Source organism: Festucalex cinctus, chromosome 7 (genome assembly GCF_051991245.1).
Source record: "Festucalex cinctus isolate MCC-2025b chromosome 7, RoL_Fcin_1.0, whole genome shotgun sequence".
In the NCBI taxonomy this organism is placed as follows: Eukaryota; Metazoa; Chordata; class Actinopteri; order Syngnathiformes; family Syngnathidae; genus Festucalex; species Festucalex cinctus.
Genome location: NC_135417.1, coordinates 8,172,844 through 8,188,976, shown reverse-complemented (window position 1 = coordinate 8,188,976; position 16,133 = coordinate 8,172,844). Strand labels below are relative to the sequence as shown.

General features: G+C 39.8%; 2 protein-coding genes across 2 annotated transcripts in view; both read left to right on the top strand.

Annotated features, from left to right (window-relative positions):
• Positions 1-8,671, top strand: part of bcl3 (BCL3 transcription coactivator) — a 30,204-nt gene extending 21,533 nt beyond the window's left edge. The window contains exons 9-14 of the mRNA XM_077527229.1: positions 3,872-4,073; positions 4,921-5,009; positions 5,105-5,182; positions 5,859-6,026; positions 6,981-7,083; positions 7,789-8,671. Of these exons, the coding sequence (XP_077383355.1) occupies positions 3,872-4,073; positions 4,921-5,009; positions 5,105-5,182; positions 5,859-6,026; positions 6,981-7,083; positions 7,789-7,910 (762 nt within the window). The 3' untranslated portion in view covers positions 7,911-8,671. The remainder of the gene's footprint in view (positions 1-3,871; positions 4,074-4,920; positions 5,010-5,104; positions 5,183-5,858; positions 6,027-6,980; positions 7,084-7,788) is intronic.
• A 324-nt stretch (positions 8,672-8,995) lies between these two features.
• ddx61 (DEAD (Asp-Glu-Ala-Asp) box helicase 61) lies at positions 8,996-15,673 on the top strand. The gene is made up of 13 exons (XM_077527917.1): positions 8,996-9,147; positions 9,504-10,137; positions 10,228-10,291; positions 10,372-10,476; positions 10,630-10,759; positions 10,920-11,066; positions 11,917-12,011; positions 12,097-12,219; positions 12,297-12,425; positions 12,612-12,792; positions 12,876-12,977; positions 14,085-14,288; positions 15,084-15,673. The coding sequence occupies exons 2-12, from the start codon at positions 9,989-9,991 to the stop codon at positions 14,282-14,284; spliced, it is 1,425 nt and encodes a 474-aa protein (XP_077384043.1). The 5' UTR covers positions 8,996-9,147; positions 9,504-9,988; the 3' UTR covers positions 14,285-14,288; positions 15,084-15,673.
• The last annotated feature ends 460 nt before the right edge of the window (positions 15,674-16,133 follow it).

Below are 16,133 nucleotides of genomic sequence, written 5' to 3'. Positions count from 1 at the left end.
TAATTAATTGCAATGCATTTCAATAGATGTCAGTTATCTGTTATGTTAGATGTGCCTAAAGGAGGCGGGGCCTACTCGGGTTTCGTGATGTCTGCATGCGAGTGCCCAGGTGTGTTCTGTGGCTGTCAGCTGCTCCCGTGTTCGTGTGCTCATTGTGTTTTTCTGTTCACCTTGCAGTCATTGGCAAAAAAACAAAAAAAAGTTCATGGAGACTGCGGCTCTCCTTTCCCACAAACAAAGGCATCATAGTATATAAGTGGTCAGTTATACTGTAAAAACAATTTCTATAAACCACAGATTTCCGCAAACAGAGCAGAATTTCAGCGATAATCAAGTAGATAAATCTCACGGTGAATGCTGTGACCTGTGTAGACATATATAAAAAAAAAATACACATTGAAATTCACTTCTTTTTTTTTGCACACGCCAAGCATCTGTGTGTTTGTGTGTACTTTGATATCCTCGTTCCGAGAAGTCACGTGACCCCCCCCCCTCCCCACTCGCCCAACCCTGCCTCGTCTAGCTTGAGGCTGTTTCGTAACATACCTGAGGTTCACAGGGTGGTTCGCGGGGACTTTCCCTTCTTGCACGTCGCTCGCTCTCTCTCTCTCTCTCTCTCATGGCGCCTCTCAACCGCTAAGTCACTGTGACGCTATTAGAAGAAGAAAAAAAAAAGTTTATTTGTGTGCATGCATGATCTCTTTGCAGTTGTCTGTTTGGCGCGGCATGAAGGCATTTCACAGTTCCACTCATCTCCGAGGAATGTCAGAGTACGTAGGGAAGGACGAGGGATTTTCCCTCGCTCTCCTGCCTTCCTGCTCTTCCTTGTTACACACGCACAGCCGTGCGCACACGCGCGAGTATGCTTCCTCTTATCGATGCTCTGGTTTTGTTTTAGTGACTCTGGAGGCTTTTTACAGGAAGGTCTGATTTGAAGGCCGAAATATGGAGATGGGGATGGGTCACTTCCTGTTCGATAAGATCCGGATGTCAGTTTATGACAGATACTGTAAATATATGACTGTGTTTGTGTGTGGCGAGCGAATGCGTGTGCGGGCGTGTGAGTCACAAGATTCAGGGAAACTGATGGACAATGGCGTAATTGGATGAAGTCCATAAAGACGGTCTTTCAAGTTGATTTGTTTTACTGGAAGGCCTCTTTACCCCAGCCCTTGCCATGGAAATACAAATCAACACACGCACACTGTACATTGTTGACGCACTCTCCCGCGCACACTCCTGAAACCCGGCAACCACACGCTCTTGAAACACTCTCAAACACTACTGAAAGTCACACTACTGAAATGCTCTCACAGAGAAATACTATCGCGGGCTGTACTGAAAATTCCAGCACTTGGCTGAAACGTTCTCAAACACTCCTGAAACTCTTCCACACACGCGCTTGAAACAATCTCAAACACTACTGAAAGTGACACTACTGAAATGCTCTCACACATTCTACCAAAAGGGTCTTGTGAACTACAGAAATACTATCGCGGTCTGTACTGCAGATTCCCGCACTTGGCTGAAATGCTCTCAAACACTCCTGAAACTCTGCCACACACGCTCTTGAATCGTTTTCAAACACTACTGAAAGTCACACTAACGAAATGTTCTCACATATTCTATCAAAGGGCTCTCGTGAATTATAGAAAACTATGCGCACTGTACTACAAATTCCCACACATGAAATACATGAAATGCTCTCACATACTACTGAAACACATGCTAAGGGATCATTCTTACACACTACTTATATGTTTTCTCACACGCATGACTGAGACACTTTCCTCATACAAACTACTGAAATGCTTTTGGTAAAAGCACTTAAACACTCATTGACACATTACTAAAATTCTCTTAACCACACTACTTAAAGGGCTTACGCACAAGCTACTCAAACACTCTCACACACTACTGAAACTCATTCACAGTCTATGGAAATGCTCTCACGCACTATTGAAACACTTTCACAAACATTGGTGACTTTTTTTTACACAGACAGCTTAAACTCTTGTAGGCACTACTGAAACTCACTCGCAGACTACTGAAACTCTCTCATGCACTACTGAAACACTTACACACAGCAAAAACACTCTCACACCCTACTTAAATTTTCAATTTTTAAAATTTTTTTTCCTCACATTCTAAATAAAAACTCCCACACACTATTAAAATTCTTGCACACACACTACAGAAACATATTTAACTTTTACTATATTACGATATGACATGAGCAAACTCCACACACACACACACCCACACACACACACACACACACACACACACACACACACACACACACACACACACCTCCAACAAGTCAGTCAAGGAGCAAAAGTGAAACTTTTGGTTTTTTTTCAGTTGCTATTTATTGTGCAACCTGTCCAACCAAATATGAGTGGGGAAAATCCACTTCCCTGTATGCTGAACGCTGGTTTTATTTAAACATGAGCGTCCTTGCTGTTTATCAGCATGATGACACGCTGACCTCACGCTCGGGAATATCCTGCCTTGCTCAACTGGCCCCCAGTAGATTCATCCAGCGTAGTATTTGTCCTGGCTAGTGATTCCCAAACTAGTCGGACTAACGATGACTGAATGGATAAAATTACAACTCGGCTTGACAATGACACTTACTTGCCGTCGCGAGAAGTGAAACCACAGGCGGCCATCTTACGTTGCCACTCCGCTAACTTGAATACATTGATTTCTGAGGAAAATGCTACGAATAAGACTTGGATAAGCGCTACATTTAAACTTCATCGGTAACAATGCGATTACATGATCTGAGGCATTATTTGTTCAGTAACTACACTAGGCTTGTATATGCTGGTGACGTATATTGACCGCCAACAACAATGAACTCATTCACTTGCATCCATTTTGAGTGAAGTAACCCCTTTGGTTCCGGCTGTTTTACTGGATTTTGACTGATTTTGCAAGGCCCACAGAATATTGTGTTCGATTGCTGTAAAAATATGGAACCTACCAAAAGAAAAGATTAGCGTCTCGTCTCTTTTTTTTCATCAGATATCAATAAATATTTGATACAAATATAATTGTATCTGTTTCCATTTTGCAGCAATTAGCATTAGAATACAGTTACGTTTCATCAGTATTCGTTCACATTCACAAAAAGAGCGTATTTCACATGATCCTGGCTGATCTCTTATACTCTTCTGCCACCTGCTGGTCGTTTTTTGTAATGACTACGATTGCTTTAAGTCACCTTTTCATACCAGAAGCCTTCTGTATGCTCTTGCATAAAAGCCAACAAAACGTATAAATATGTTTTGGGGAATGAAGGACAAAGTGTTTAACGTATTTACACGTTTTTGGGTTTGAATGAGTTAATTGAATGCCTGTTCAATGGCTGACGATGTATAATTAACTTAAATTTGTGCGTAAACTGAGTCAAGATGATCATTGGTCTGGTATACAGTACCACATATTCCGCAAGTTGCACAATTCCTAATATAAAATATGTGCGCCGGCGCAATAAAAGATTTGGAAAAACTTGTCTTGACTAGTTCTTAATCTTGCTGAACAGCTCTATTCATTTTGGTCACCAATTGTATAAACGTATCAAAATGATGACTCACTGTTGGTTTGGTTTTGTGTTTTGGTTTGTTAGTCAGGCGTAATGATCGGGCGTTGGCTCCACTTTATTGTGTCCTCTAATCTGTACTACACTTAAATGTCGTGTGAAATTTCACCTTACGGTGCATCCAGAGCCACCCCACCCGGCACGGATCTGGCCCATGAAATACAGCCATTCCCAAACTGAAATCTTCCTAGGGGCCACAATTTGGTCTGAGGCAACACTGAGTGCACGTTTAATCATTTGTGAAAAACCTCCCCTCCGCAGACTCCCCTCCACCTGGCGGTGATCACCAAGCAAGTAAGCATGGTGGAGGCCCTGCTGAGGGCCGGTTCGGACCCGTCCGCGTTGGACCGCAACGGCCAGACGGCGCTGCACCTCTGCTGCGAATACGACCATGCAGAGTGTCTGTCCGTGGTGCTCTCGCTGCCGGCGTCGGCCGGCTGCCTGGAGATGAAAAACTTTCGGGGTAAAGGCTGCATCTTCTTCTTCTGCTTCTTCTTCTGCTTCTTCTTCTTCTTCAGCTTGTTTTCATTATAGCCCTGGTTGATCTATTATACTCTGCTGCCACCTTCTGGCCGTTTTTGGAATTACTACTATTTTTTCGACCCGTTCTTTGCATTTGAGAGGCTGCATTATAGCCTTCTCTATGCTCGAGCGTTAAAAAAAACAAAAACGTATAAATACGTCTTTGGGACACAATACATTAAAAATAGAATGTATTTATACGTTTTTGCGAGCAAATGAGTTTTTAATACCAATATATGTTGTAGGCATGTGAGGTGAAAGTATTATTTCTGTCCACTTGTGGCCACCATTCTCACATTTTATACTGTCTGTGACCATAAACACGTTACTGATTTTAAAAGGCGGGCCAGCGAATGAAACCTTTTACCTCATTCAAACCCAAAAATGTATTAATACCTTTTTTTTAAATACTTTGTCCTTCACTCCCAAAAATGTATTTATACGTTTTTTTTTTTGTTTTTTGTTTTTTTTTTTCTTCTTCTTTTTTTTTTTTTTTTAATGCTAGAGCAAACAGAAGGCTTTGATGCAGATTCTGACCTAAAGAGGTCACTTAAAGCAATGGTTGTTATTACAAAAAAAAAAAAAAACGGCCAGCAGCTGGCAGCAGAGTATAAGAGATCAACCATGGCCATGTTTCAACAAGCTCTTTTCCCCAATGTTTTTAGCAGGTTTGTGAATAATAATGAAACTTAGCTACATTCTAATGCTAGTTGCTGCAAAACATTACATGTCCATGATCGCTCATCATCTATTGACATACATTCTGCACCTTTGAACTCCCACACCAGGTTTGAGCCCCCTCCACATGGCTGTGCTACACGGACACAAAGATTTGGCCGCCATGCTGCTGGGAGCGGGAGCGGACGTCAACACCATGGTCAGTCCGCTCGTTGCGTTCGCCGACTCGTCACGCGGTTTACGTTCACCCCGCCTGCGTTCCGATGGGTGACTTTGCCGCACGCTCGTCATTAGGACATCAAGAGCGGCCAGAGTCCCCTCATCCTGGCGGTGGAGAGCAACAATGCAGAGATGGTCCGCTTCCTCATTGAGGTAAAGGGATTGTGTTGGAAGCAGGGTTATTAAAGTTTGGGAATGTTTCATTTTAGTTAGTTTTGATTTCGTTTTGAGTTTTGTTTTGGAAATTTAGTTTGTTTTAATTTGTTTTCAGGGTGGTTTTGTTAGTTTTTATTAGTTTTAGTTATTTAATAAATGCTTAGTTTTAGTTTAGTGTTAGTTTCTGTATTAGTTTGTTTTTTTTAAAGAATGTATTAATTGTGCGCAATATTCAAAAAACAGCATGTGAGCAACGTCATCTGAAGGTGATTTTTTTTTATTGGCTGCTGCTTGATGATGTCACTTCCGTGTGACACATTTTCAAGCGTCCTTATTCTGGTTAATATTATCCCCAAATCATCCCCAAAGGCTCATGCATTAAATTAATTACAAAAGATGAAAACCAACGACATTTTTGCTATAAAGTTAATTTTAGTTAGTTTTGTAAAGATAAGCTGTAGAGTCGGTTAGTTTTTGTCTTTTAAAAAACATTTTGGTTTTAATTTAATTTTGTTAATGCAATTCTTTTTTTAATTTTAGTTTTAGTTTTAGTTAGTTTAATTAATTAAATAACCTTGGTGGGAAGACTTGTGACTCAGTTCGAGTTACAAAAGTCTTAAAAGTCTACGAATCCATAAATCCATCATCTTGTTTCCCTGTCCCCTTGGCGCAGAGCGGCTGCGACGTGAACAGGCCGTCGTACAGCAGCAACACGGCCCTGCACTGCGCATGCGCGCGGGGCCAGGCGGACGTGGTGCGGGCGCTGCTGAAGAGCGGCGCCGACAGCAGCCTCAAGAACTACCACAACGACACGCCCGTCATGCTGGCCAAGAACAAGAAGGTAAAAACTTCATCGGGGCATACACTCTTTTCAATGGTGGCAAGTTGATGAAGTACATTGGTGCCTTGAGATACAAGTTGAATTTCCGTGACCACGCTTCTAACTCAAAACACGTGTATCACAAATCATATTTCACGTTGAAAGGAATGGGAATGTAATCAGTAACTCTTTCAACTTTGCCCTAAAAATACACTTTAATTAAGGACATAATTAAATAGAATTAAAAAGAATGAAACCGTTTTCTTCTTCTTGTGTGCCCACTTTGGCCACATGGAGGCAGTATGAGACAAACATACACTACTGTACATTGAGGCATTATTATGAATCCCATTAGAGCAGTGGTAATCTGCTACTGTACACTTAATGGTGAGGGGAGGGGCAAAGCAAACCAATGTAATTAGTTTATCCTGCCATCTAGTGGACAAACAATGATAGTGCAGGATGAAAGTAATGAGCATGGTTGCTGATTACTTTCATCCTGCTATTTTTCTACAGCTGTTGAGCTCCATCAATCATCCTTCCGTCCATCCGTCCTTCCATCCGTCCATCCGTCCATCCATCGCAATTCCAAATTGTTCAAGTGTAGTTGGCGTTTGACTTGCAAAATGCAATGGCTGACCTCGGTGCTGTAATGCCCTCACATGTGGGCAAGGAGAGCCACAGTCGCCAATGTACTCTCAACTGTTTACTGAGCAAGACAAAACAAAGGAGCTGCTGTAGGCGCTCATCAGGCAACCCGACTTCAGCTCATGATGTCACTCAATTAAGGTTTAGAAAACCTTATTTTTCTTTCAATTGTGTTCAATGTTTGATCATGTTTTTTTATGTTATGGGGACCAGACCAGTCCGTGAATTACAAAAATGCGCGTTTAATTGGCACTCATTATAAATACATTGAAGAAGAAGAAGAAGAAGAAAAAACAAGATGTCACAGACATTTGTAATGTTTTGCAGATAGCAGACATCTTACGAGGGAGGGGCTCAAAACCCATCCGACTTCCGGATCAACACATTGGCACGTCGTCATCGCCGCATGGCAGCAACTTGATGACCAATGGTAGGAGACGTTACATTAGGTACACCTGCACAATGCAAGTTATGGCTCAGTCCAGTCTTCCATCCAGCCGAATGAGCATTTGCAATTATCAAGAGTCCTGGAATATTTTTCGTTATTTCAATTTTTTTTTAAATAAATGTGATTATTTAAAATGTATTTCTTTCTTTTTTATTAATTTGCCATATTAAATTATTTTATAATAATAATAATTTGCTATAACTTAAAAGCTGCAACAATATTAGTAAAATTAATATTTTAATATTTGCTGTAAGTAATAAAATAGATTAGATTAGAATGTTTTTAAAATCACATCAATCAATTGTAATTGTAAATAATAGTAATTCGTATTTTAAAAAAAAAATCTATTTCACAAATCATCAACCCAGCATGAATTATTTTGTTATGAAAATATTTTTACATCAACTAAAAAAAATTGGAGGAAAAAAAAATATTGGGTTAAATGATTTTAATTGTATTTTAATTAGAATAAAATTAAGTAGTACAATATATCATACATATTTTTACTTTTTATGTTTGCTTTTATTTTCTTCTCTTCAATCAAAAATTGCCCACCACTAATTTAATAACTGCACCTCCTCAGCAGCTCAGCTCCCATAGCTTCTCAATATGACAGTAGTATTAGTTGTCCTTCACAGAAGATAATGTGTGATTTTCTTTTCTTTTTACTTTCTTTTGTCATTTTAGGTTCCCCATCTCCAAGCCACAGTCGTGATTGTTCTCCCACCTCGACGATGCCGCCCACCCCTCACTCCACCGGCCCCCACTCGTCGAGGACTCCGCCTATGCTCACTTTTCCATTTTACTAGGGAACTATTTCTCCTGCACAGACACTGGCAACTATAGTATCCCTTGAACCATCAAGCAACAAGGGAAAATGACCAAACTTTGATTCAGGGATTTTGCAAATGAAAAAGAGCAGTGGATAGAGTACAGTTGGAATTTATTGGGGGGGGGGACAACTACAGTGTGCAAGGGGTCCTCGGTTTAAGACAGAGATCAGTTCCTACCCCAGAAATGTAATTTGCAATAATCTATCATGTCACACTTACATGTGACACCCTTCAGTAGAAGCGTGAATTCTGGTTTAATTTGTTCAGTGACAGAGCTGTGACATATCTTAAGTTTGTTGATTCCAGCCATGTGCAAAGTACGGGCAAAGCGCTCTACAAACAAACCCCGGGTATAAACCTGAGGTGGGGCATCCACCACAAGTTTGTTTAATCATAATTTGTATACCACATACAGTATATACTGACTGTCGAGGACCCCCTGTATAAATGGATGGAATTTGCATTACATTTGCATTAGTGGTGTTCGTGTGTGCGTTTTTGATTTGTTTTGGTTTTTTTACATCCGCTACTCACAAAAAGTTAGCAAATTTGATTGGGCCTTCTGGTAAAATTTCAAGATGAACCTAAAATGCACTATGACCTTTACAGGTGAACTTCATTCAACCTTTTGAATGTCCAACTGTTCAATATTTCAGTACGTTTTGCACAATTTGCTGTTTGGCAACATGGAGCTGAACGGCAAACCTTTCTGTGTCTCTGATTTTTTTTTTTTTTTTTTAATATAAATAAACAGTATATTTAAAAATACATATGCCCTTGTGTTGTGTCTAGCCATACATTTATGAGTATTATTTAGTAATATCAGTTTTTTTTTCAAAGCGATTTTTTGAAATGAAAAATTGTAATTTAAAAGATAAAATTGTGTAAAGTAAAAAATAATCGAAGAATTAAAACGTACAAGTTTGGAAACGCCTTCGGCCATACGCTCCAATCAACTGCTTAGGTTTGAAAGAAACTGCAATCTAATTGGTCAGTTTCCGGCCCGCCCCGACAGAGCGGACTGACCAATAATAGTAAAGCAAGCACGCGGCCATGTTGGATTGTCAGTAATTTGAAAGCGAGATGACAAAAGAAGTGATATATTACAATTGAAGCGGATTTTGTCGGGACAACGTCAAAACTACGATTAGACTAACGTATATATCACATTAAAAAGCTAAAAGATACTTTGGATGGATGCGGCAAACTCAAGGTAGGTTCGCCAAATGAGTCGAGGGTTTTTTTGTTTGTTTGTTTTTTAGCATCAAACTTTTAACTCTGAAGGGGGGCTAGGCTAATAGCATGCTAACGAGGAAAAGTTGAAAGTATGTTGAAAGTTGTCTCGAAATGACTCAAGTGTTGTCTCGGTCGCCGATGAGTGAAGAGCACGTTGCTACATCGAAACGTTTGACGCCGTGTTAAATTGCCAAATGTGACAACTTTTCTCTTCGTGCTCGAGGTTTAAAATGACTTTTGTTTGAGATGTCAATTAAAGTTAACATTTGTTAGTGACATGTATTGAATGTGTTTACGTTACCAAAAAAAAAAAAAAAGTTTATTTCATTGCAGGTAACCTGTATTTGGCCAATCCCAAAGCAATTTCCAGACTGCCATCTCAATAAATAGAAAAAGGAAAGCAGAATCCAGGTGGAAGGAAAACTCACAAAACAGTGGCAAGAAACAAGCTGAATGTATTTCGTAAATGTAGCACTCATCACAAGTCACACCAATGAACAGGATTTCTTATTCTGGTAAAGCTAATAAAGATGACTTTTAGATGAACACCCTGCAAAGAAAACAAATAGGGTGTGTATCAAGTCACATATTTTGATTTATTTATTAATATGATTAAGTTCTTCATTTTTTGGAGAGTTATCCTGTAAATAATCCCAATTTACACACAGGACTTTTATTTTCAAGGGGCCTGTTGACAGATACCCAAAGTGCAGTGCAGGTTTTACTTTTTTTAGTCTCTACTTGATCAGTAAGAAACACAAATCTCTGCTGAGAATCAATTGCGCTGGGAAATTTAAAAGTAAGACCGACAAGAAAAAATGGCTGCCGCAAGAACAGCAAACCCAGCACAGATGAGTGGCTTAATGAAAGCAACTAACGGGCAGCTCAGAAGCGGCAAGACTGCCGGATGCAGTGGCCAGCAGCCCCAGAAGAAGAGCAGCATTCCTCAGAGCAGCGGCGGTATCAAGTAAGATTTGTTTTGAAAGGCAATTCACACTATATAGCCTCTTATCAACTCCCACTTTTTTATATATATATAATGCATTTGTTTTTTTAGGTTTGGGGATGACTGGAGAAAGTGCTTGGAGCTTCCTCCAAAAGACAACAGAATTAGAACATCGGTAAAGTAGTCTGAGTGGTTTGCAAATTTCACTGTACATAATCGTTGCAGTTTATTGTCTACGCTTTTTGCCGATTCCAGGATGTGACCGCCACCAAGGGAAATGAATTTGAAGACTACTGCCTCAAGAGGGAACTCCTCATGGGGATCTTTGAGATGGGATGGGAGAAGCCCTCACCGATACAGGTGCAGTTTCCATGAATATCGGTTCTTTTTAGGATTTTCTGAAAATACCTTCTCACACTCTTTTAAATGCATGGATGAGAACTTTAAAAAATTATGTTGACGGTTCCAGTAGTCTTGACATTTAAACGAGAACATGAATGTGCTCTCTCACAGGAGGAAAGCATCCCCATTGCCTTGTCCGGCCGAGATATTTTAGCCCGTGCCAAAAACGGAACGGGCAAAAGTGGAGCCTACCTCATTCCTCTCCTGGAGAGAATAGACCTAAAGAAGGATCACATTCAAGGTCAGCATTTGCTTCCGCCTTCACAGTGTTTTTCTCCCCCCCCCCCCCCCTCTTGCACATATATATTTTTCTAAATCGATGACCCCAGACTAACTTTGTCCGCGCTGTCATCAACCCTCACATTTCATTAGCCCTCCCCACTTGTGTTTCTCCCCCGCAGCTTTAGTCGTAGTGCCAACGCGAGAGTTGGCCTTGCAGGTGAGCCAGATCAGTATTCAGCTCAGCAAGCACCTCGGCGGAGTCAAGGTCATGGCCACCACCGGCGGCACCAACTTGAGGGATGACATCATGCGCCTCGACGAGACAGGTCTTTGCTTCGTGCACGTTGCAGCTTGAAATTCACAATTCAACGTGCCGTTTCTACTTTCACGTTTTCTAAATCGCAGCTTGGACTTATTTTTGATACAACATGAACTCATTCTCTCCCAGCCATTTTTACTGGATTTTGACTGATTTTGCAAGGACCACAGAATATTGTGTCCTAATGCTATAAAAACATGGAACCTACCAAAAGAAAGATTAAAGTCTCTTATTTCATCAAGAAGAAAAAAAGTACATTAGTTTCTGTTTCCATTAGCAGCAATTAGCATTAGAATATAGCTAAATTTCATCATTATTCACAAATGTATTTAGAATTGTGAGTACCGGTAATTGAGCTGTTTGTTCAACATGTTCCTGGTTGATCTCCTTTGCTCTGCTGCCACCTGCTGGCCTTTTGTGTAATAACTACCATTTCTTCAACTGTTCTTTGCAGTTGAGAGGCTGCATCAAAGCTTTTTGTATGTTCTAGCATTAAAAATAAATAAATAAATAAAAATGTAAAAATGTGTCTTTGGGACACTCAAAACATTTAAAATAGAACGTATTTATACATTTTTGGGAGCAAATGAAATAACTTGGTGTGATATTAAAAAATAAATGATCTTAACGATCAAATTTAGATGGCATCTTGCACTTATTTCCAATTCTGAATAAAAAACAAAACTCTTTAATCAGTTTTAAAATAAAAGCATTTTTTAAAATCATTGTAATGTATACATTTTTTTTCAGTATTGTTTGTTTTGAAAGTATGAAAGTAAGTTTGTATTCTGTTGATTTTTGTGTTTTTTTTATTTTTAATTTTATTTTATTTTTATTTATTTTTTTGGTCCCACCAGTGCACATGGTGGTCGCCACGCCCGGAAGAATACTGGACCTGATCAAGAAGGGTCTGGCTGAAGTGGACAAGATACAGATGATGGTGATGGATGAGGTCGGACTTTCTTGAGTCACTCAAAAGCATTTTTTTTTTCTAAATAACTTTGTCAATTCCTGTTATTGCTTGTTTACACTTTCAGGCAGACAAGCTCCTCTCTCAAGACTTTGTGGTCATCATTGAAGACATCATCAGATTCTTACCAAAGAAGCGTCAGATTCTGCTGTACTCTGCCACCTTCCCCATCAGTGTGCAGACGTTCATGGTATGATGACTTGCAAATTTTTGGATTGACAAAAATGTTTGGAGAGATTATTTTTTTCCCCTCCCTGCCCCATCCAGAACAAACACCTGCAGAAGCCATATGAGATCAACCTTATGGAAGAGTTGACTTTGAAGGGCATCACTCAGTATTATGCGTATGTGACTGAGAGGCAGAAGGTCCACTGTCTCAATACGCTCTTTTCCCGGGTGAGGGTCAAGCTCCTCTATTTTCTTTTCAGTTCTAACCTCGTGAATTAGAATTGCAAACCTCTTGAGATCAGAAGCCACCCACATTTCTCTCTCTGGCCCTAATCCTCTTCCATACTATACACGCCATTAAAAACAGAAATTGTGATTTTTTTTACCTTGAATCTCGTACGTTTTTTGTTGCAGCTTCAAATCAACCAGTCCATCATCTTTTGCAACTCCACCCAGCGGGTGGAGCTCCTGGCCAAGAAGATCACGCAGCTGGGCTACTCGTGCTTCTACATCCACGCCAAAATGATGCAAGGCTACAGGAACCGCGTCTTCCACGACTTCCGCAACGGACTGTGCCGGAACCTGGTGTGCACAGGTCGCTGGAGGAACACGCGACGCTTGTTGCCACCAATCGAAAGTCCATCGGGCGCTCAAGAAAATGCTCCTTCTTTTTGGCAGACCTGTTCACGCGGGGCATCGATATCCAGGCGGTCAACGTGGTCATCAACTTTGACTTCCCCAAAAACGCAGAGACCTACTTGCATCGCATCGGGAGATCAGGTGACCACCAACCGTTCCATCTAAAACATTGGGGGTATTCTCAACTCAACTCAACTTTATTTATAAAGCGCTTTAAGAACAGGCATTTCTTTATACAAAGTGATAAACATAAACATCCGATTTTGCAGTAAACAAGAACAAAGCAAACATTTTGAAGTACAAATATATATATTTTTATAACAAGTTAGTACATTTTACATCAGTAAATAAATAAGTAAGAGTAAAGAGATAAATAAATACATAAATAAGTGACTAAACTCAGACGTCCAATTCAGTTTCTCGGAACAAATGTATTTGACAATCACAAGGACTTTTATCGGGGGCTTTTTCCATTTCATTGTGCTCTTGACAGTTTACTGTTTTAAACGGAAATGAGGAATTTTAAACTGGTTTCACTGTTTTAGCCTGCGTTCAGCTTTTTAACAAAAAAACTTTTGTTTATTGGTCTGTTCAGGAATGCAAGTAAATAACTACAGTTTGACGTCATCATCAAGATAAATTCTAAGTTCCTTTTTCTCAGTTATTTTTGAGTACATTATAAAAATCATGGCTAATAGTAATATTTCTGCATTTCATAAACGTGGCACCATCTTGTGGCAGCTTTGGGCATTACAGAAAGGGAATGCGATTTTTTTTTTTTTTTCGAGTTAATAGAAGAGTCAAGTCATCTTTATTTATGTAACGCTTTCAAACAGCCTTAGCTGTCACAAAGCACTTTACAGAAACAACAAAACTAGCACAACATCGACTTAAATACTAGTTTATTCGAAGGGCTACCAGTTTTACTGAAATGACAAATTTGCTCAAATTATGTTGTCATTAATAGGTAATGATCTGTGACATGGATCATGTTAATCATTTCTTGCTCGAAATTATCAACCATTATTTTAAAATGTAGGAAACAATTATCTATGGAACACTTTGTTTCTTGAATTCTTCTCATGTGTTTACACTTAGAAATGATGACTTCATCACCATTCCTATTTTTAGAACAAGGGCCCGAGCTATTCAGATGGTTCTTGAGGTGGGAAGGGGCACCATGTTAGTGACCCCTGATGTGAAGGACTGACATGATCCCGTGATGACTTTCCATTTCCGTTTGTTTAGGTCGCTTCGGTCACCTGGGTCTGGCCATCAACCTGATCACCTCCGAGGACCGCCACAACCTGAAGAACATCGAGGACCAGCTGGTCACCGACATCAAGCCCATTCCGGGCAACATTGACAAGAGCCTGTACGTGGCCGAGTTTCACTCCGTGGACCCTGATGACCCCGACGGTGGACCGACCAGGGAGAAGCCTGAATGATGTGGTAAGTTCCCGTTTTTTTTGTTTTTTGTTTTTGGTTTTTTTAAATGAGATTTGATGAGCGGAAAGGGAAGTTCCTCAGTGTAAAATATTTGAACCAATTCACAGTATTTCATATGTTTATATACGCCATTCCGTATTTTGATTGAATTCCACTCGGTTGTACTTTGGAGCCAAGCTTAGCGTTGTTAACATTAGTCACCAAAAAAGGCCTCAAAGTTTAAAAGAGACCCCTCACTGCATTGGTTTAACACGCCACGGGCATTTAGCCCACAGGAGAGCGCGTACTACTGGGACTAGTAGGCGCAATCCTCTCGCATCAAGAGGATTAAGGGGGAGTTGTATCGGTTTTAAAGGTGAAAGGTGACACAATCTGGCCTGTGCAATAGCAGTCAACAGTTGTCAGTGGAAGGTTCTGAGCTAGGGGTGGTGCACAGTCTTTAAAACATGTCTCGCACAACTGCAGTGGAGTTACCAGAAGTTAGCTTTTCGCTTCAGCAGTTGTTTTTGTCAGGATGTCCTGTGGCGTCATGCTGCCTCCCACAGGTCAGTTTTGGTATTACAGTGCAAACATTTGATTTGTGAGAGGAAATTCAGAATTGTTGGTGGATGATTTATGTGTGTGTTGAGCTGTGACAGTGTCGAGGGGCATTACAAACACTAAATAACATAAATCTAATTTTGTCACATGGAGAAAAAAATAATTAGATAATGTTAATAAGGTACATGCTAAATATCGCAATCCATTTTTCTTCACCTCTGCTTCCATGCTTTCCCTTTGTTTGTGTTTGTTTTACAGGGGGACAAAAAGATGGCAACTGGCATCGCAAAAAATAAAGCTCAAGACACAATGTGAAGAATTTCGGTTCACTACTGTTTACAAATTGCCTGTCTTGTCACAAGCACAAGCATACATTGTTACCTGCTGTCATTTGAACAAAGCGTTGGGTTGAATTCTGCCAAACAGGAGCAAAACTAGCTATGCTAATGTACTTTGTGGCTCTTTTTTTTTTTTTTTTTTTTTTTTTTTTAAAACTTCTCTCAAACTGTGATGTATTCACCCAACAGGCCAGTTTAATTGCACTCATTTAAACATTCTTTTTTTTTTTTTTTTTGTCTTACCGATGGCAGTACCACTGAGCAGCAGTCCTTCATGGAGTATTTGTATAAAACATTAACTGTTACCAGTGGAAGAACATTGTTTCACCCGTCAGGTGAAATGCATTTTATGTTTGAAACTCGTCATTTAATATTTTTTTTTTGTTTTGGTTTTTTGCCCGGCACAACAAATTAGTTGTTCCGCAGCAGTGGGTGAGACGGGCAAGAATTTTTCTGTAAGGTGTTGTGCCATATTCTTCTGGGGGAACAATAAAAGTAACTTGAGCTTCATGTTGTTTATTTTTGTTTTATTTGACTGTGATACGGTCTGTTTGTCAAATCAAATGTTGCTCATATATTACATTTAAATTTCAACAGTGTGGCACAAAGACAAAAGTAGAGAAAACATTTTACAAACGTGTTTAAAATACAGTTTTTGAAAACAGCAATTACTCCTGCTAAAATTATTTTGTCAGATTGGAGTCAATTTTGACAACTTGTGTGTTAGTCGAATTTCACGGACCGTTCCGACTTACGTCGCCGCCGTTGAGAATAAAAGTTTATCGTAAAACGAGGACAATCTTTTATGCAATCAAGCGTATTTGTAATCCATTCGACTGCTGTCTATTTACCGAAAATAATAAGTAAGAAATGTATTTAAATTATACCAAAGCTCTAAACTGACATTTTCATTTATGAAATGCCGCGTAAAACCGACGTACCCTTGGAATGTCATTCAATGGACGTTTGA